Source organism: Anopheles merus, chromosome 2L (genome assembly GCF_017562075.2).
Source record: "Anopheles merus strain MAF chromosome 2L, AmerM5.1, whole genome shotgun sequence".
NCBI lineage: Eukaryota > Metazoa > Arthropoda > Insecta > Diptera > Culicidae > Anopheles > Anopheles merus.
In genome coordinates this window covers 30,494,802-30,517,231 of record NC_054083.1, presented here as the reverse complement: position 1 = coordinate 30,517,231, position 22,430 = coordinate 30,494,802, and the positions used below count along the sequence as shown (strand labels likewise).

Here is a 22,430-nt window from a genome sequence, read left to right as displayed (position 1 = left end):
ATCCAGACATCGATAAGTCAGAGTAGCCACAAAACATACACTTCCGAAGGAACACGGAAATAGCGTAAAAACTGCCAGTTGGATAGACTTTCTGAAAACGCCAATCCAAACTCATCTTGTTCCCATTCGCACACAGTGTTATTAAGCATTTAGCTTTTTTTTGCTACAGTGTTCTTGGGGGGATGTAAAATTATCTACAAAATGTCATTCAGCCTCAAAATATGCTTTATTGTGAATTAATTGGTAAACCCACCAATAACTTCCTACACATTGTATACTCTTGACTCTTAGATTATTTGTATTTCGTATCGTTACTCCGATCTATAAGCTTTTACTGTTTTATGTTTTTCTTCATAATATTATAGACATACAATTTTAACTCTAGGTTTACGGGCGTCTTTTATATACCTATTTCTACAGACACCCGTCAATTTGACGGGTGGATAAAAAATACGTATTTAGATTGGTTAAATCATGAAAACCCCAATTTTACTAAAATTATGAATCGTTTAACATGTGTTGGTTTCCATAAAAAAATTCTACGCAATGCTAATTTATTGTAATAGTCCTTATTGTTTCACCGAACACATGAACCGATATCTTTTCGATGCCACATTTTGACCGATTTCCACGGGAGTTTCAAAAAAACTCGTTGAGCAAGTTGATCAGCAATACCATTTGAAGCCACTTTATTTAAATTTTAAATTTAAAAAAGAATTATCAATAAGTGTTTTATAGTTATCTTTCATTTTCTTTAAATTTACTTTAAATGAAAAATGTTACAACTCAACTAAATAAACCAAATGTAATCAACCCATCCGCCTATTTGACGGGTTCCGTAGAGTTAGGTATATCACATATGTATCAGAAAATCCATATGCTTCAAACTCATAGTGTTATGATAAATTTACGAAAAGTAAAAATCAAGATGACACAAAAGGTATTCTTAGTATTTCACTTCAAAATATAAATTCCGTTAAATTGATGGGTTCCGTAAACATAGTGATAATGAAATCATTTTATGGAATTCATCTTTCCAGTTCTAATTGTCTTATCGGCAACTAGAAGAGTTTTATTCTTAAAAATGTTTATGTTTCTATTCAAAATGGTATCAAGGAATATTGACCTTGGTTTTTACAAACGAAGTTAATCTCGAAAAATCCAAAGGCCCTCTGTACATGAATGAGGCCCTCTGTACATGATTACCGGGAGGTACTCGGCATCCGTCTTTGATTATGTAACATTTCAACTTAAACTTTGTTGCTAAGCTGGGGGGGGTACTTAGGGTTTGTCTAGCGCGGGGCCCCATCGACCATCACCCACAAGGCCCTCCTTGCTATGAAAGTGTCATATTCTATCTACTGTTATGGATAATGGACTAAAGATTCCGGGGCCCCTCATTCACGGGGCCCCCCGCAGTTGCTTACTTTGTTTACCGTTAAACACGTCACTGGTTTCGCGTAACATAAATCATCTCGGTTTTCGACTTTACGATTTCTAAGAAACAGATAATCTACTTTCAAGCTGGTTTGAAACGCACTACTGATTAGATACCACGCATTGAATTATCTTTGAACAGAGCAAAGTACCCTACTTCGAGCTGATAGCGTTGAAAGTATATAGCTTGCACTCAATGTACAAATTTAAACAGTGAGTGAGTTTAAAAGTGAGTACTCGTCATAACATATCTTCATCCAAAGGAGTAACAATACTAACAAAAAAATCTGTTTAACAAGTGAAAGTAACTACTTTCCTTATTACAAGTGTGATGTAGTAAGGAATATTTACAATTGACCGTTACGGCAAAGTGAGTGATGAAATATGTGCCAGTATTGTTTGGGAACTTAATATTACTTGTGAAAAATAGTGTAACAAAAAGTTTAATGTAAAGGAAAAGCTTTTACATACATTGTAAACATCATATTGAAAGTTGAAAACCAAATGAAACTGAAAGTAAATTGACATAATTTATAAAAGCTTGATGCAGTTTAAGATCCTGTAATCAATGCATTGGATATACTTTTGTTGGTGATGTGTAGATGATGCAGTTGTTCGAAGCCAAAGACTAGTAATGATAGACCACGAAAGTGTTTCGAGATATTTCCTTCTTTCAAATGTTATTGTGTTGTACTAGATGCGTTGTGTTGATTAGAGTAATTTTGTGTGCGAACGTGCACATTACGTTAATGGTGATGTGCAACATTATATCTGATAAAGATTAGATTAAATTAAATTAAAGTTATTATTCAAAAGGTTATGTTATTTTTTTACACAATGTGATTGATTTGATAGCCGGTCTCGTAGTGCAGTCGTCAACTCGTGCGACTTAACAACATGCCCGTCATGGGTTCAATCCCCAAATGGACCGTGCCGCCATACGTAGGACTGACTATCCTTCTATAGGGGGAAATCAATTAGTCACTGAAAGCCAAACCCACAAGTGGTGCAGGCAGGCCTTGACCGACAACGGTTGTTGAGCCAAAGAAGAAGAAGAAGATTGATTTAATATCTGTTTGCCTTTTTGGTAAGAGATGCCATCATATCTCAGATAAAAATGCGAAATAGATTAAAAATATATACATTTTTTTGTTACATTTCGCTCTTTGTTTGTACTGTGTTTTACTATTGCTATTTTCACTATCCTTGGCATTGATAGATGATCATTCGTTTAAATGATAATTTCTGACATTGAATCATATTAAATTAACTTGCACGCGCCCAGATAAAATATAGTTCATTTACAAGCTCCACTAAAATCTATCAAGCGGGGCAACAAGAGCTAAGCAGTGATGTCAAAACTCATTATAATAGAAACTGTTACGATTGCTTTTTTCAGGAGTACTCCTATTTGTCATCTATGTGAAACGAATAAGCTGACAAAATGACGAGACAAATAGGTTTCGTCCTTTTGCTGGTTTCATCAAACTGGTTTCATTGCCACTGTTTTGCAGCAACGGATTTCAAAGCACCTGTAAATCATAAACCAAACTTTCACAATTGTGGAGAATACAAGCCGACATTGAAAGAAGAACAAGAACCTGGGACATCTGTACTCCGCGTGACCGCCACTGATCCAGACCAATCTCAAACGATTAAGTACAGCATTTTAAATGAAATGAGAGAAGAACAGCTTTTCGCCATCGATGAAGATACGGGTGAGATCTTTTCGGCATACATCTTCGATCGAGATCCTCCGTATCGGGATACCGAGTTTTACATTACGGTACGAGCGACCGATAACGGTCTGTCCAGTCTGGATGATGTGTGCACGATCAAAGTGACAATTCTAGACATCAATGACAATCCGCCAGTGTTTGAGAAAGATTATTATGAAGCGTTTGTCTCCATGAATATGACACTTCGCCAACAAGTGACCATCATCACAGCAACGGATATCGACGACCAAACAAATGACGTTTTTTTCGAAATCGTAAAGGAATATGGAGATAGCAGTTACTTCGAGATTGACCAACATACTGGTGTATTCACACTGGATAAGCGCATCGATCGCCACCCAGGAGAGTATTATGCGCTTCGTGTTCGCGCTTACAATCAAGGTTATATAGAAAACGAATCAGAAAACCCAGAAGTTGATGTGAAAGTATGCATAATTGACGCTGACAAACGCTTACCATATTTCACCAAAGTGCCAGAAGCTCCTGTCATATTACACGAAAATTTCACTGCATTTGATCAGGTATTGGCAGTGTTTGAGGCGAAATCAAATATAAACAACGATAGCAACGTTATTTTAGAGATAGTTCGAGGTAAATTTGAACAGACCAACTCGATGAACACATTCCTGTTGGAGCAGATTGATAATACAGCCCACATTAAGCTGGCAAGAGCGCTCGATTATGAAAGGGTCACCGAATACACGATAACTGTGAAAGCTACGAACAGGCACGATCTAGCGACAGAGGCTGTGGTAAAGATCATGATCCTGGACGTAAATGATAATATTCCGGTGATCATTAAAGATGTATCATATCTCGAATATGAACTCATCGACAATTCACCGGTAATCCAAATACATGCGTACGATTTGGATGCTACATCAGCTAACAATATAATTTCGTATAGCATCGCCGAAAGTAATCAGCTGCATTTTACAATTGATTCCCACACCGGAACAGTAACGAAACAAAATAGGCTGTTTGATGACAAAAAGGACATATATATTATCAAAATATCTGCTGAAGACAACGCACCATCCGCCTTACTTCGAAATGGTAAACCAAACATGAGCTCTCATACGTTAATAGTTAAAATTATCAATAGAGATCTAACCATTATTCCCCAGAATGCAATCACTAACATTCAAACACAAGAGCAGCGGACCAACGACAAAACTTTTCAAGAAATTTTAAGGAGTTTGAGGAGTTATGAGCAAATCAATTATATCAATAAAAGGCACATCATTGTTCACAATTATGCAGGCACGCTTACAGATAAACTGATAGGAAGTGTGTACATCGATTATGATAATGAAGATATTTCCAACAAGATAATCCTTTGGGATGATAGGATCAGGAACAGGAAACACTTCAGGCTCAATTTCAAGAGCGGTATGATTATGATGCTAAAAGGCACACCCGAAGGTATATACAATCTAGAATTTACAGTGATTGAAGAATCATCCGATTTTTCACGACACAACGTATCTGCTCGTGTAACGGTGACAGTGAAGAATAACTCGGAGGAAGCGGTCAACCAGAGTGGATCGATTCGCTTCTACAATGTAACGGCTGAGACATTCATATCTCAGACACTGGGTGAGCTCAACACTCCCATGTATCGACTTCAGCAAAGCATTGCAAGCATTTTGGATACCAGCCCAGATCAGGTGGATATATTTACGATCAACAATCGTAAGCTTGCCCGTGGTGCATTCTTGGACGTGTTCTTTGCAGTAGATGATACTATTTACACATCGTCAGAGGTCTTAAATGCAGTGTTAAGTTTGCATTTACGCAAATTGGAGAAAGACGTCGGGTATCGGATTGTGACGGTTGGTATCGATGAGTGCATCGAGAAAGGACATACATGTGCACAGACATGCAAGAACAAGGTCCTTAAAACAGCAAAACCAATCGTAGTGCACACCAACACTAGCTCGTTTGTGGGAATCACCACATTGATGCAAGCACAATGCATCCCACATATACAATCTTCGTTGGTAGCATGCTTGAATGGTGGCACTTTCCAGAATGGTAAATGTAATTGTCCCATGGGGTTCGAAGGTCCCCAGTGCGAGAAATTGGACATCTGTTTTGATGAAAGTGGGTATGCAATCTATCCATCGATCAACAGTGGCAACGTAAACAACATCAGCATTGAGTTATTGCCCCGACATAAAGACGGGTTGGTATTCTACATGGGTCCTCTGAAGTATGACCCATCTTTGAAGGCACTACCTTTTCTGGCATTGGAAATAAAAGATGGTATGTTGGTTATACTATTGGACTATGGAACTGGAATTATTAGGTTCGAGCACCAACAACTAATTTTACATACATTTACAACAGTAGATATTGTGTTAGAGCCTCATCGGTTTGAGATACATACTGCAAGCAACAATTTGAAAGGTAGCAGTAGGAGTCGCTATGAAAATAAGGATTGGAGTGGGGTTCTTCCAGGCAACATGCCTATTTTGTTGGGTGGTACAGTCAATCGCTTTGCCAATTGGCCATTACACCTCGTGGGTATACCACAAACGATAGATTATAACGGTTGCATGCGAAACCTCACAATCAATGGGTATACGATAGATTTTATGCAGCCGATTATGGCAAATAACGTTTCTTTCAGTAGTCAGTGGTTCAATTCAGTTCATAAATCTTTTTCTTTAAAGATATATGCGCATGGTATTGTATTCATTTTAATGTTAGCTACATGTTATGTAATGAAGAACAATATACAACAATTATTTAATGAAGTACAATTTAATAAGCATTCATTGATAACGTCTGATGAAATATTATTGTGTTTGCTGATATTTGCATGGTGTATAGTGGTAGTTTTAATCTTAGCTTCAATTCATTCAATGAATGACAAGACAAGTACTGGAAGATGACAAGACTAGATGGATTGGTCAAAACCCAAATTGAAAAATTATTGTGCTAACATTTGACAGTTGTTGAAACATATATCGCGCGTGATGAACACATATTGGACTTCATGCGATCACCTTACGTGATGTACCGAGTCAAGATGTTACTATGTAAACAGCGTTATTCACCTTGTGTTTTTGCGTTACATTTAATTCTTCAGTTTTTCTGAATGATTCTGAATTCCAAAAACAATCTTGATTAACTTAACAATCATTACAATAGTATTTGATCATTAGAATTTTCGGCTTGTAGAAACACTGATGCTAGCTTCTATAACCGCACCTCTAATTTTTATGTTTTGCTGTGCTGTTTTCGTGTCTTCAAAAGATATGATATCGGTCATTATGGGGTGTTTGTTTGCGATGGTGAAATATGAATTTAGCGCATTTTTGATTATTTTTACCATTCATGTAGCTCTTTTATCATTTTGCTTTTAAACCGCTTATCGGAACACACATATAGACTGTTATATGATATATAACTCTTTGATACTCTTTGGTTATGCTGGTGCAAAAAAATCAGGCCGATACTAAAAAATAATGAAAAAGCGAAAAATAATGTTATCAATGCAGCTAATAGTATAAGCTAACACTAATGAATAATAACTGAAATTGTGTAATTATTGCTACGAGGTCATTTTGCAAAGGAAAGGTGGAATCTCATACCTACTGTTAGAAACTTACAAAGATAACCGAATTTCTTAGGCTAAGGCGTGGTGCCAAAAAATTGGTTTTTATTTTAGGCGTTTTGTGGCTTGCGTTCGCTCGGTGAATTCGTTTAACTGAAAGGACAGAAACTGCCGTTCGTTCCCTATTTAACTATTTTTTGTCCTATCCGCGATGTGCTTGGCTGACAGTTCGGCGGAACCCTACAACGGTTACAGTAACGGTTGTCTATCCTGTATTAAATTAGAAATCCCAAATTCTGGCCCTCCACCAACACTTGGTGACTTAACAGCTCAGACCGTGTAAGTGCCTCGGACCACTGCGCGCTACTTACGATGCTATTCGTGACTTTACAGGACAAGGAGGCCTAACAGTTCGATCTTCAATACTTGAGCAGAAGGCTCCTCCGTGTTGTCAGTCAACTCCACGCATCTTCGAGCCCTGCTCTTTTATATTTTTTATTTTTTGTTAACGAGGAGTGAGCGTATTCCATCCCCCTCCCCGACTTACCCAACCCTGCCGGTACGCTGTGGTGCGTATTACTTCATGAGGAGTCGTGCGTGCGGTGCACCCTGGTTGACGCTCTGCTGCGGCGATCTGGTCTGCTGATTCTGCTTTTTACGCTGCTTTCCGTGGTGCGACGCGGTCCCTGTGATCCTATCACCCACACTTCGGGTGGACAATGGGGGATCTGCATCGTTGGTCACCACTCCAAGCACGTAAGGCAGTTCTTCTACAACGTAAATTGGATAGAGGAAACAAGAAAAAAAACTAAAGAGAAAAGAGATAGGGAAAGTCTAAAAAAAGAAGGAGAGAAAAGAAAAAGGAAGCTGGAAAGGTACGAAAAGAAAAGAAGTAAAAGATTAATAACTTTCCAGCTTACGGTGGCCCTTGCGGCGCGGGTCGTTGCGGTGCCGAAGGGCCTGAAGGATCGCCATTTGAGTCCCTCGCCCGACGTCTGTCCCGCCTGCGTCGCCTTGCCGTGCGCGGCGACCGTTTTGCGATGGGTCTCCTTGTCGAGCACCCATCGCTCCCAGGTGGCAACTCCGTATCGGATGATACTGTTGCCGACGTTCATGAGTTGTCTCTGCGGCTCTTAGGACCACGTTTATTTGGCATCAGGCAGGTCAAGGCATTTGTTATCCGTGAAGCCTTATTGACCACCCTTCCCAGATGCCGGCTGTGGTGCTGTTTGCGGCAGAGGACCACTCCCAGGTACTTCAGCGTTTCCGTGGATTGGATTGAGTGACCGCCCGTTTGTAGCTCTGCGAGCTGCGGGGCATGATGCGTACAGAAAATCATGAACCCGGTCTTTTGGTGGGCAAGTTCTAATCCGACTCTTTGCAACCACCCCTCGATCCTCTCCAGGTTAGCCGTTGCTAAAGCACTAACCTGTTCCGTGGTCCTTCCCAAAAATGTGAAGGCCACGTTGTCAGCAAAACCGATGATGTCCGCTCGTAGTCCCTCAAGCGGCAAGCGGAGTAGGTCGTCATACATGACGTTCCACAGTGTTGGTCCTAGAACTGAACCCTGAGGAACGCCAGCAGCTACAGTCCTCGACACTACTCCCTCATCCGTATCGTAGTGGAGCGTTCGGTCAATAAAATAGTTCCGCAGCAACGCCTGCAAATAAGGCGGAGTGTTTTTACGCTGCAGAGCTTGGCCAATCGCTGTCCAGTTTGCCGAGTTGAAGGCATTCCGGACGTCCACCGTTACCACCGCACAGGGGCGATCCCCCTTTCGTTTTTTGTCCAAAGCGACTTTACCGTTATCCATCACCCGAGTGATGGCATCCACGGTTGAGCGCCCTTTACGGAAATCGTATTGGGCGTCCGAAAGTCCCCCGGTCGACTTCAGGTGGGTTGTCAGCCTCCGCTGAAACAACCGCTACAAAATTTTACCCAACACACTCAGCAGACAAATGGGCCAGTACGACAAGGGCTCCCCAGGTGGTTTCCCCGGCGGGCAATCTCCTTCAACTCTTTCGCTAACTCCTCCTCCGAGACCGGATCCTGCAGATCCCCACCTGCTGCCGTCTCGGGCCACACCATCGGGGAACGCTCTCGACTTGAACCTGTGATGCATTAAAGTTTACTGGCGGGCCTACTCAACAGTCGCCGCAGTGATACGACCAACGACTGTCTTTGGACCCAGTAAGACTGGTGGCCCGTCATGGTTTTCGAGGCCGCGACATCGGTTCGTGGGCCAGCAGAATACGCGCCGCTTTGGCACGCACAAGTGCATGCACGTACCTCAGCGTTGCAGATTGACGCTACCTTAAGAGATGCAGGCGGCCGCAACTATCTGCACCCCGTTCCATAGCGGAGTTACCCACCTGTGTCCGTCTCATTTAACCTAGCGAAGGTAAAGCAGCATCACGGGAAGGTATGAGACCGTTGCCAATGTGGAGTCATGAGGTAAAGAGCCCTCTGGGTCTCCCCTCCGCAGTCTTTCAGCTGTCGAGCAATCCGGGGATTGTAGCAACGCGATCAGCAATGCAACCGTTTAGAACAGTTTTTAGCCTGTGCGTATGCAATCCACAACGCATTGTGTTCTGCACTGATTGCACACCTTAGTTCCATTGCTTCAAATGGTTACTCGTCTATAACAGGACATCAATGCAATATTGCAATATTTTCAATGGTATCGGTGTACATTTCAGCGCGTATGAGTGTTTAAATATGTTATATTGGCCTAAGCAAATTTCATATTTTTTTCCATCGAGAATCGTGCCAACTAAAAATATGCAATAATTGACAGGGAATCGAAGTTTAATCAGTGAGTTCATACTGTATTGCATTGATCTCCCGTTCTAGATAGGCAGCCAATTTGAAGCAATGCAACCAAGCAATGCAATCAATGTAGAACACGATGCGATGTGGATTGCATACGCACAGGCTAATAACTGTTCTAATCGGCTGGATTACTGATTGCATTGCTACCATGTGAAGTACCCTTTAGGAAACTGCACCAATTATGGAAGAGTTTGTACAGTGCGTGGACTCAAAATAAATTGTAACGAAACTACTGAATAAAAACTCATGAAAAGGGTTACGGTATTCGCTTCTGGGTATGCGTTTCCACATATCCGCGCAGCGTGTCCATAGATCCGCGGCTGAACGTGCATGCTGGTTCTTAAGCTGATGCTTGAGAGTGCACCACAGATTTTCAATCGGGTTGAGGTCAGGACTCAACGCAGGCCACGGTAGAACTTGCACATCCTGGTTTGCCAAATAACATTTAACTGTTCGCGATGTATGCTTAGAGTCGTTATCATGCTGAAAGATGTAATGCTCTTCGTCTCCGAATTTTTGTCGGGCGTATGGCAACATCTTACGACTAAGTATTTTTCTATATCCTTCCGAGTTCAGTGTCCCGTTGATACGGAACAAAGGAGCCGGGCCGTGCCAGGAGAAGCAACCCCACACCATTACGTGGCCGCCTCCGAGACTAAGGGTTTTTATCGTATTTTTCGGATGATACGCCTGATTAGGAAGGCGCCAGACGAATTCTGGACTCATCCGAAAAAATGATTTTGCCCCACCAAAAGATGGATGCAGCTAAATGTTCTTCGGCAAACCGAATGCGCGCTTCTACGTGGTGCGGCAGCAGCTTACGAACCTTCCGCGGTCTCCGGGCACTGAACCTAGCGGTGTGTAAACGGCGAGATACCGTTTTCGCCGAAACTTGCAATCCAAGCTCTTGCTTAATACGAGCGCAAGTTTTGAAAGGATCCGCCCTGATCATCTCAACAATCTGCGCGTCAACGTCGGCCTTTGTTTTTCGCGGACGACCTGTCGATTTACCCGTAGCCTCGCTACGAATGGCGTTGTCCACAACAGTCCGCGAACGGCCGAACGCCTTGCAGATTGTCTTGATTGGCACGTTCTCACGATATAGCCCCTGAATGTGTTTTCGCTCCTGTGGTGTGTAGTGCTTTCCGCGACCCATGATGATCCTGTGGAATTTTTAAATAGCAACCTTTCACCTTGACCACTGATGGAAGAATGAAGCGCTACACGGTTTGGCTCTCCTTTTATACTGCCGCAAAACGCTGCCGGCACTCAAAACTCAGATAAGTAGCGCACCAAAAATGAGAGTATAAAAGGCAAAAATCGGCGATTGCAAATTCAGTACGCCTCGAACTTAAGAGGCGAAAGAACTCCGTAGGAGCCAAAGCCTCTCTAAACCATACTAACAACAACATACGCCTCGAACTGTTGGCGATGACACACTTAGTGCACCCAAAAAAAACACACAAATTTTTTTTTTCCTATTTTTATGTCCAGAGGTGTATCTTGCTTTTTGCTTTTTGTTTGCTTAGCATCTTTGCTTTTCTTCTTCTTCTTCTTCTTTTGGCACAACAACCGCTGCCGGTCAAAGCCTGCATGTACCCACCAGTGAAGTGGGCTTGGCTTTCAGAGACTTAGCAGGATAGTCAGTCCCTAGATATCGGGTCACGGTCTATTCGGGGCTTGAACCCATGACGGGCATGTTGTTAAGTCGTTCGAGTTGACGGTACAGTCGTCGACCGGCCGGCCCATCTTTGCTTTTACATTTTGTAAGTTGGACACTTTTTACAAAAGTTCTATCGGTTTTCCTAAACCTCTTCCGTGTACTAATTGTTGTGCTATGTGTTCCAAATGTTGTACTAGCTGTGTACGAATTGTTGTGATTGTCCTAAAAATGTGCTACGATTGTTTGATCTAACAAAATTAATTTTAAACATCGAAGTGAATGTTTTTAAGGAATTTACAATTATAAAATTTGATAACCAAATGTTAGAAACTAATAAAATTTAATATTTTAAGATAAGGTTTAGAATGTCAAATTTGTACGATGCGAAATGATACAACTGATTTTTGCTATCTTACAGCAAAACTTATAGGCATGGATATCACCGACAAACCGACGTGACACTGGCGTTACAAAAGTGTCCCACACGAAAGTACTGTCATTTACCAGTGAGGCGAACACTTCTGTCAAAGTAAGCTCTGTTCACTGCTGCTTCGATGTAAACAACTTTTCTAAATACAAATGGCGAAGGAAGTGTGAGGCAAGATTTTGTGAGAATTATTGGACAAAACACCACGGAAAATCATTTTTTTAGTTTCCAAATCAATACAAATGATGTGAGAAGCACATAAAACAATATGCATTGGAATTTGCGAAGAAAAACAAAAAGCGGGTTTAGCAGCACCGACAAACCGACATGACACTTGCGTTACAAAACTGTCCCACAAGAATGTACTGTCATTTGCCATGAAGGCGAACACTTTTGTCAAAAAGAGCTCTGTTCGCGGCTGCTTAGATGGAAACAACTTTTCCATGTACAAATGGCGGAGGAAGTGTTAAGCAAGATTTTATGAAAAAAATTGGACAAAATACCCAGAAAAATCATTTGATGGGTTTCCAAAGCAATACAAATGATGTGAGAAGTGGAGAAAATATTCTTCGTTGGAAGTTGGGGAGAAAAACGAAAAAGGGGTTTTAGCAATTTCTCCTCTGTGTCAGTGTAGTAAGCGAATCATTATAGAGATGGCGCTACCCAAGTGCCACAAATCCACTAAACGACCACTAAACGGCTTCTAAACGCCTCAAATTCTCTACCTAAACGGAATATAGAAAGACTTCGTTTAGCAGACGGCAAACGACTCATGCATTCTAAAAATAGCAAAAAAGCTGGTGGCGCCATCTGTTTGTGGGATACCCAGCCTGTGGAGCTTCCTCGCTTGGAGGAGAGCTTTCTCATTTCCTCTGTACTGTTGTATGGTTTCGCATTGAAGTTATGCATCGCTAGAACCAGAACGGCGATACGATTGTTTAAATACTAAACTCCAACGGAAACCACCAGTACTGAAGCAAGTGAGATTTGAGTAATGGTCGTTGGTGTTGATACCCACGTATCTGATCACACGACCATTCATATAGATTTTTGCTCAGAAAGTTAGAAGGCTATATAGGTCATTATAAGATGAAACTTGTCGAAACACATTGCAAGAAAAGGATAGCAATATAATGATGAGTTGTAATACGCCATCTATTGATCAAACCAATGAAGCTGTGAAGCTTTCATTTTTTTCCTATGGATATTCAATTTTCCAGTCGTTTAAGCTTAATCTGTGGCGCTTGGGTAGTGTTTAACGTATTTTCATATGAAATAAGGAGACAACTTTTGAAGCTAATTTTGTTCGAAGTGTCACGTCGGTTTGTCGGTGTTAGCAGTTTCTTCCCTGTGTCAGTGTAGTACGCGAATCATTATAGAGATGGCGCTAGTGTTTAACGTATTTTCATTTGAAATAAGAAGACAACTTTTGAAGCTCATTTTGTTCGAAGTGTCACGTCGGTTTGTCGGTGTGGATATAGCATAACAATTGATACATGTCAGTTTTGCACCCATGATTGTTTAGTTTAGTCAACTTGATAAAATAATTATTTAACATTATTAAGCAATCTGAAATGTGCTGTTTCAGTGTTAATGAATCATTATCGATTTTTTAACATCGATTGGCATAGATTCTGTACTCTACCCTACCAGCATTAAACGGCTTTGAAGGCATTCAGAAGGCATTTAAGGCCTTAGTCGCCTTAGAAGACGAATAAAGATTTCAACCGAAACTTTCACGGCTGAAACAGGATCTCTTCGAAATCTTTCAACTTTTTGATTCAACGAGAGCAGATAACTTGCCGCCATCTTAGCTTGTTTATATACTGATTTTGCACCCTCACTAATGTAACTGCCAACTAGAGTAGTGACAACGCTTTTAGTTCCGAACCGAGAAAGCGTGTGTTCAAATCCTGATTTTTATTATCTTTTTTCTGTGTTTATTTCTTTTTAAATTAATATTTTCTTGCTATAATTAGAACAAATCAAATTTATATGAAGCAAAATTTTAAAAACACCTTTTTAAAAAACATAATAATGACTATGTTTACCCTTCATAATCAGGATGGGAGAAAAATGTATCTTATTTCTCCTTTTACTAGAGTTATCGAAATAAGTTTGATATATTAATACCTTTCAACGGGTTGGTCTTTAACAACCGAATAATGCAGACCATATTTAATTAAGTGAAATAGCTCAGAGCTTAACGCAAGAGAACATAACATGTAAATCGTGCTATCGAATCTCACGCACATATCTGGGAACACTACAACAGCGCAGTGCCGAAGACGCTTGTAAGGTTTTCTTTTGACAGTTGCAATTTCAAATTTCAAATTAAAAGTGAAATTTTTCAATGACATATTTCAAAGGCATTTAATTACTGCTAAATGCACTGCTGATCGCCTTCAATTCGCCGGCGATTATAAGGCGATTAGAAGGCATTTAACGGAATTTTGCGGGTAGGGTAGTTTACGTATAGATTGAAATTAAATGTTGGGCGGTTTTTTCGCTCAATGATAAGCAGAAATACTCAAAGTGAGTGTATACATCAGGTGGGCTTATGGTGTTCTTCCTCATACGGACGTCACACGAAGCGTAAACTTTGGCGTAAACTAAATTTCAGCCATACAACTTTATAATCTTTTGACAGGAAGTTTACGCTCTCCCATACAAATCAAGCGTAAACTTTTTGAGTTTACGCTTCGTGTGACGTCCGTATCACCAATACATCGACCAAAGTCTATATAATACAGAGGTCGAAGCATAGCTCGATTTTGGTCCACCATTTTAAAAGCTTGATTTTGACAGTTAGTTGAAAAAGTTTGTGAACGATTCCACACTTTTTAGGCCCAATTGTGCTTTTCTGCACAAAATCTATTGTAACTATACATTTCCTTCTCATTTACATGGCATGGAGTAGTTTTTTCACTAATTCACCGGTTAAACACGACCAAAATCAGGAAACTAGCCTCTTAGTTTTGGTCATCTTGAGCTGCACATGATTTCGTCCTAATTTTGGACACTGATCTTGTTATAATCAATAATTGTACTACAATTCTTTCTTTTCTTGACTCTCGTCAACTTTTTTAAGTACAATATTACGAACAAACGATGTAAAAATGACCGAAAATGCGTTCAGACCACTGCATGCACAACAACTAAAACCTCAATGTATGCTACGATGAAGCTATTGAAGCTTTTTCATCCAGTTGTTAAAACTTTCCCACGCTTTTTGATCAAATGTTCTGGACGACTCGACCTCTGTATTATATAGACTTTGACATCGACACACAATTAGACAGTTTGTTCCATAACAAAATCTAGTATACCTAGAAGTTTAAACTGTATCTCGCAGAAATATTATGTGGTTTTACTCAGGCGTATCACGAAGAAAGAAACCAAAAAAACTTACGTGACGGCCAGTTCTTGGATTAAATGATGATCTTAAGATTACTGGAATGCAAAAACACATTTCCTAAGCAAAATCTGATATATAAGAAACAATTATTGAACCTGTTCGGTCAGCAAGCAAGGAGCAGTGTAATCGAACCAAATGCGGTATCATACTTAAAGTCATTAACGGATTAATGGTATCGGGGGCCCTAGGCGGTAAGACGAGTTGAGGCCCCCTGTAAATGGTAAATGGTGTTCTGGATTGGGGGGGGGGGGGTGGTAGCGGCACTACACTTGCTGTTGGGAGATTCAAATACCGTCGGGGGCCCCGGAGGCTCTAAATTTTTGCTGCCGGGGGGGGGGGGGGTCTAATGATTCGCCAGCCTCGGGGCCCCAACGTTCCCAACTTGTCGCTAGTACTATGTCCATACGACATACTATAGAATGGCGATCTACGGGGCCCCTTCATCGGCAACCGCCTAGTCCGCCTACCGCTAGATCCGCCACTGCTTAAAGTAAGGAACTTATCAGAGTGTCCTTGAATACATTATTTTGTTTCAATCAACAGACCTTTGATTGTTCTCAAAAATCGTTCAAAATTGTGAAAATTTAGGATAGACCAAGGTGTATGGATATTATGAGGTGAAGTGCTTCAGAGCAAATTGACATTTCACGACTTCCCAAGTGCCACAAATCCACTAAACGACCACTAAACGGCTTCTAAACGACTCAAGTTCTCTACCTAAACGGAATATAGAAAGACTTCGTTTAGCAGACGGCAAACGACTCATTCATTCTAAAAATAGCAAAAAAGCTAGTGGCGCTCTCTGTTGGTGGGATACCCCAACCAGTTGAGCTTCATCGCTTGGAGGAGAGCTTTCTCATTTCCTCTGTACTATTGTATGGTTTCGCATTGAAGTTGTGCATCGCTAGAACTAGAATGGCGATACAATTGTTTAATTACTAAACTCCAATGGAAACCACCAGTACTGAAGCAAGTGAGAATTTAGTTATGGTCGTTGGTGTTGATACCCACGTATCTGACCACACGACCATTCACATAGATTTTTGCTCAGAAAGTTATAAGGCTATATAGGTCATGATAAGATGAAACTTGTCGAAACACATTGCAAGAACAGGATAGCAATATAATGATGAGTTGTAATACGCCATCTATTGATCAAACCAATGAAGCTGTGGAGCTTTCATTTTTTTATATGGATATTCAATTTTCCAGTCGTTTAAGCTTAATCTGTGGCGCTTGGGTTGACATAACAATACTGGGTGCTCTGGTATTAAAATCGGGAAGGGCTGGAGGGAGGTGTAGAAAATTGTAGGCGCGGTTAGGAGATACGCGAATTTCTAAGTTTGACAGATCACATGTCAATTCAGTACAATTTGTTTCATGTTCGGTATGAATTGCATTTTTGCTAACAATTTGAAACCGCTTTAAAGCCAGAAATATTATGATTTTCTGCACGAATCATATAAAATAAATGATAAAGTGTATAAAGCTACTAAATTAAATCAATAACTCCGAGTAATCAATAGTATTTTAGTCAAAAAACTTCGAAATTCGACTTAGGGCGGTGGCAACGCTTTTTCGCATGCGATTTTTATCGGACGGCCTGTCAAATTTTTATATGGGATTTGACAGATAACGTCGGACAACAAAATCGCACGTCCGCGTTTTCTAAAGCGTTTTGCAGCTGTCAATTGTTATGTTGCGCTCCGTGTTACCCGGCGCTCTAGCACCAATCGAACACGACATCGAACATGAAAAATGTATGGGATTTGACATGTTTGTCTTGTTTGTTTGTTTGTGTCTGACAGTGCACCTCCATATGATGATATGGGTTTGTTCGAGTCGGATGTCGTGTTCGATTGGTGCCAGAGCGCAGCCTTATGCTGTGTGGAGTCCTGCGGATACAGTGACTAAAACCGCCCCCTACTTGCAAAATTACACGAAAATTAGTGAAATTTTAGCTGGAAATCACGAGATTCGACTTACGCGGAAATTCGAGATACGCGGTATTTTGCGGCCGTTTTCGGTCCCCATTAACTGTGTATCTCGGGCACCGCCTGTATCTCGGGGACCGCCTATATATATTTATCTAGCTTTATATTGGCAGATAAACGTCGTTAAAATATTTGGAACCTAGAAAAAATAACAAAAAAAAAACTTGTAAAAATTAAAACAATATAAACCAAAAGAAACAAACAAAAACAACATAAAAGAAGAATAGGCTGCAAAATCCACACGAAGAACTTAATGGAGAACTTCCTGAAAATATATGCAAGTAGCCAGATAAAAAAAAAAAAACAAAAAAAAAACAATAAAACAAAACATAACACAAAAAAGACAAAAACGTGTCAATCCAAAAAAAACACCAAAACAATAACAATAAAGACAAATAAAATACTCACAAGCACCATGAAGCGACCGTCCTTCCATGTGGCAAACCATTTCTATAGCTTTTCAACAGTGTAGTTAACAAATCGTGCGGGATTAGCCCGTCTGTATATTATACCCACTTTGTTTGAAGTACTCAGTAAAGTAGAGCCAAATCTTTTTCCTTAAAGAAAATGAATTAGAAGACTGGTCAAATTCGGTTTTGATTCTAGTTGGTTTTTATCTGTCGAATAAAATACTTTCGTTACTTTTAGGAATGCTTAAATTAAGGCAAGAGTTTTTAACTGAAAGTAGATAGATGTTAATATATGCAGGTTCAAAGGCTCTTTAAAAAAAATAATTAAAATTATCGAGCAGTTTTCAAGCAGACATTTATGGATGGATCAGTTAAGTTACTTGAAATGTTATTTGACCCTCGATTGAAACGCCCCATCGAAAATGTTAATTGGGTTCTGGCTGCGCTGTCAAAAAATGGGTCGACGTTTACACTCTCGTTCAGAACTTCAAATGCCCATCACCATCACTTGCATTTTCGGGTGCGTGTGAACAGAGAGCGAAAGTTTGCTGCTCCGCCAGAAAACAGCATTTTTGTGAAAATTAAGATCAGTTTGCGTACCAATTTGTATTTACCATCGACGGTTAATTGCACCTGCGGCAATTGTTGTAAAAGTTGTGTGGAAATCGTCCCTACGTAGCGTTTCTAATCACATCATTACAGCACCTACCTCCGAAGTTACGACGGCTCCCCGCATCAAGAACAAAATGGTGGACAAAATTGAGATGAGCCTCGATGAAATCATCAAGTCACAGAAATCGACCCGTCCGCGCGGCGGCGGTGGCCGTTCCGGTGGAGCGGGCCGCTCGAACCGTCGACCGGGAGCGGGTAGCGGCGGTGCCAGCGGTGGTGGCGCCCGAAACGGATTCCGCTCGGGCGGTCAGCGGAACGGCGGAGCGAGCGGCGGCGGTGGCGTACTGAAGGGACGCACCCGTGGTGGCATCACCCGGGCACGCTACGGGCGGGTAAGCGATGGATGAGAATAAGACAAATGCCTTAGCAACTCCTTTGTTCCGGTCACTTCAACTTCCGAGCAATCGCAGCAGCAGCAGCATCATCGACCCGAAACGACATCTCCATTCCCTTGGCCTGGCCGCGGCTGGAAAAGGGACTTACCCCATCCCTCATCCTACAACGGGATCTTGCCCCAGGTTGGCTTGATGACAACTGGACGATTGCGGATCTTAAGGGCGATATCATTCTTCTCTTACTATTCGTGTGAAATTGATTGGTCTGCAGTTCCTCGTAAATGCGTAGTAGAACGTGTGGGGGAGGGGCAACCGTTTCGAGCAAAACGAGTGGACAATTTTGTGCGTTTTGAATGTGCTACGGGTCACTAATCGTAGAATGCATTTACAAATTGGGAAGGAAGCGACCTTTTTGGGACTTTTTTTGCGCCGTAAAATGTTCTTTCATCGGCAAATATGACGCCTTGGTCCAATTCAAGATGGCGTCTATCGGTGATGAAAAATGCCCGCTTGCCGTACGGTGAGCGCTAGAAAGAGAAGCAAACAGTGGAGCGCGTGTGTGCGTGTGTAGTGGTGACAGAATCATCGGCTTAACGCGCGATTTGCAGTGGTATCTGTGTGTGTGTGTGTGTGCGTTGTGTTGCGTTTGGTTTGGTTTTCGCGTGCCGTGTGCGATCGTTCGTGGGTCGTCGCCCTGAACCTCCCAGGGCCCTTGGTGCGTGGTGCGTGGTATTAAAACGAGCAATAGAATGGAAAGTGTGAAAAAAAAAATCGAAAAGCAATACGATTCGCCACTGTGTATGTGTGCGATTAGAGTGAGCGTGTTGTGTGTGTAATATGATTTTTCAAAAGTTTCGATTTGATCAGGAAAAAAGCTCCTTCAGAAATAGTTCTAAAATCCAATTTATTCACTAAATTTTAATAAGTTTAACGAAATTATCGTGTTTTATGCGACATGTTATGTTTCGAAAATCACGTCTCTCCACACTGCTGTCAAAGTATGGTGAAGCAAACAACAAGCCATGCGTTTTCCAATTCCACTTCTCCCCGTCCTACGGTAAAATGAACCTTTGTCGCCGCTATGTGTGAGGTTGTAGAAATTCTTCATTAATGTCCTGTGCGTCCACCGAACGTGTGCTTTGTTCATGCTGAATAAGGCAGCAAAAAAAAAAAAGAAAATTCCATCGAAGTTAATTTTCAATTTGCGCGCACAATGCTTGTGCCTCTCGGGAAAAGTGTGCGTTTGATTAGTTCGGAATCGGTCAATCAGAAGGAAAGCGATATGCTGTGTGTGTTAATGTGAGTGTATGTGTGTTCAATGTCAGCGTGAAGATGTTGCTGTGTTCCACATTGTTCACCAAATCGACGCTCGGCGCACAGCAGCGCACATCACACAGCGCCAGCTCCAGACACAGCACACTCTGCCCTTTAACCCCCTTGACATTCCTAGAAACGCAACTATTCATTTTGCAGCACCATCCAAAAAACGGTTTCAACGATTTTCCTACGATTTTTCCGAGCAAAACCCATCTCCAGCGGCGGGAGCGGTGGCATCTCTTTATTACTCTTTTTCATTGTCGTCTGCTGCGGGTCCCTGATTTTGTAGCTCTTCCGGATTTTGCCGTAACGCACTTGAACTCACACCACACACATATATTTACAAATTTAATCTTATCTTGTCGAGCATATCGTGCTGTCGCGCAGGACAGACAACACAATGTTTGAGGCCATTATGCGCGCGGGAAGGAAATGAATAACGTAAAAGCTGTTTACCATGATCGACTAGCAAATGAGCTTCTCGTAGATGATGATGCTGCTGTCAATAATGGTTGGAAAGGTTCGACCAGGAACTCGGTGTGTTGATCCAGCACTTGGAAAAGCCAGCTGGTTTCGTTGGCGAACAAACTCCGTCGAGGGAGGTAGTCGTCGCGGTTATCCCTTTCTCTCTACTGTTGGTATTGACCACACGCACACACCTACGAGCTTCTGTGAAAATGAGACACACACACACGCGCGCAAACCTGCATTAAACACGTGCCAGGAATGGAAGGCTAATGCGAAAACAAACGTTAAACGAATTTCTTGCAATCGAAGGAAAACGGACGGTAAAAACGCAAGAGAGGGACGGCCCACTAGATGGAAGTAGAATTTGTTGTTCCCCTCGTCTTAGCGGAAGAAGAAGGGTAGAGAATGAGAATGAGAGGTTCGGTCAAAGTGGCGCGATTGCTGGCCTGCGTTGGTGCCCCTTTTCGGCTTGGTTGGGCTTGGTTTTGGATTGTACGGATTCGGTGACGCTGCTCAGCCCTGAGAAGGAAGGAAGAAGAACGGATGGAGGAGAGGCTAAAGCGAACGCATCGGGGGGAAGAAAGGAGGAGGAGTACCTTTTAGAGACCCAGATCGAATCGATAACCGCGTGTGTGTGCGTGTGTGTGATGACTATTCCAAACAACCTCCCTCCACCTCCATCCTCGTCACATCATTCCACAGGGCGACGTGAACAGCGCATGGAAGCACGACATGTACGAGGGGCCGCGCAAGAACCGGCTGCTGGCGGCGGCCGGTGGACTCGGTGCCGGCGGACCGGGCGGTGCGGCGAAGCTGCTGGTATCGAACCTGGACTTTGGCGTGTCGGAGACGGACATCAACGAGCTGTTTGCTGAATTTGGGCCGCTGAGAAGCGCCTCGGTACATTACGACCGTTCGGGCCGTTCGCTTGGTAAGTGTTGGTGGTGGCTAAGGAATTGACGAAACTTTGTTTTATTTAACTAAATATTCCTATTTTTTTGTTTGTCCCCTGCCTTGTAGGAACGGCCGACGTTGTGTTTGAAAGACGTTCCGATGCGATCAAGGCGATGAAGCAGTACAACGGTGTACCACTGGACGGGCGCCCGATGAGCATTCAGATGGCGACCTCGGAAATTCCTGCCCCACGTGTTCCCCGTCCAGCAGTGCTGGCTGCATCGTCGTCCGCACGTTCCCCGCGCAAACCGGCCGGTGGCCGCGGAGCAGGTGGTAAGTAACGCAAGCGTACTAATTGAATGTAACATTGAATCAATCTAACCTCATGGTACCTTCTGTGCGTTTGTTTTTTTTAGGTAAATCCCAAGGCCGTGGTGGTCGCGGCGGAGGTGGTGGCGGCAGACGACAGCCCCGTGAAACGAAAACGGCCGAAGAGCTGGATGCCGAGCTGGATGCGTACACCAAAGACATGAAGTAGGGCGCAAACGCGAACGATGCGTCCTTCACTGATATTCGGTTGTCTCGCATAAACACACAAGAACAGTATTCCGTGGCGAAGCGGAATAGGTAGAGGAGGAGAAGGAGAAGTAGAAGAACGTTTTTTACCTGACAAACGACCTATGCGTGTGTGTGGTACGCGACGGGCGCGTACTGCTACCGTTTGTCTTGGGACACATGTTTTTATTGACATGATTCTAACACCTCAAAACGTCTTGTGCGAGACCTGTGTATATAGAACATAGAGAAGAAAAACAAACTACTATTAATTGCTTACTACCTACAAACACAGAACGTTCGTTCGTTTTGCTGGGCGATTGGTCGATAATTAACAATTGGAGGTTGTGAGGACAAGATCGGTGCTTTCACCACGGTTCTCACTTGCGCCACTGTTGAGCTCTGCCAGCCCCTGTAGTTATTTGGAAAGGAAAAGGAAGATACAGCGATCAAGCGTTGGATTGAGTTTTGATTACTATGCACGTAAAGTACAGAAAAACCAGGAAACCAGGAATACAGTGCAGCGTCGTTGTACATAAGATTGCCAAAAAAAACAGGGGAGCAGTGCGTCAACAAGAAATCGACAAGAAAGAAAAGTGCACAATCGTTACAGTACAGCGTCAGCGTGAAAAAAAAAAACGAAAGGATTTCGCTACTAACCGAAATCAGCTAGTTAAGATTTAATATCAGTTTGATTTACCCGA

General features: G+C 42.1%; 2 protein-coding genes across 3 annotated transcripts; both read left to right on the top strand.

Annotated features, from left to right (window-relative positions):
* The first annotated feature begins 1,659 nt into the window (after nt 1–1,659).
* On the top strand, nt 1,660–7,428 carry LOC121594064 (DE-cadherin-like). Of its 2 annotated transcripts, XM_041916967.1 has the most exons (3): nt 1,660–1,807; nt 2,837–4,232; nt 4,304–7,428. In XM_041916967.1, the coding sequence occupies exons 2-3, from the start codon at nt 2,882–2,884 to the stop codon at nt 4,315–4,317; spliced, it is 1,365 nt and encodes a 454-aa protein (XP_041772901.1). In that variant the 5' UTR covers nt 1,660–1,807; nt 2,837–2,881; the 3' UTR covers nt 4,318–7,428. The 2 variants fall into 2 exon arrangements, with proteins under 2 accessions (XP_041772901.1, XP_041772900.1); XM_041916966.1 differs by having other exon boundaries at nt 2,837–7,428.
* A 9,987-nt stretch (nt 7,429–17,415) lies between these two features.
* LOC121591969 (THO complex subunit 4) lies at nt 17,416–22,352 on the top strand. The gene is made up of 4 exons (XM_041913099.1): nt 17,416–18,489; nt 20,980–21,208; nt 21,298–21,504; nt 21,588–22,352. Exons 1-4 carry the CDS (start codon nt 18,232–18,234, stop codon nt 21,707–21,709), a joined length of 816 nt encoding a protein of 271 aa, XP_041769033.1. The 5' UTR covers nt 17,416–18,231; the 3' UTR covers nt 21,710–22,352.
* Nucleotides 22,353–22,430: the final 78 nt, after the last annotated feature.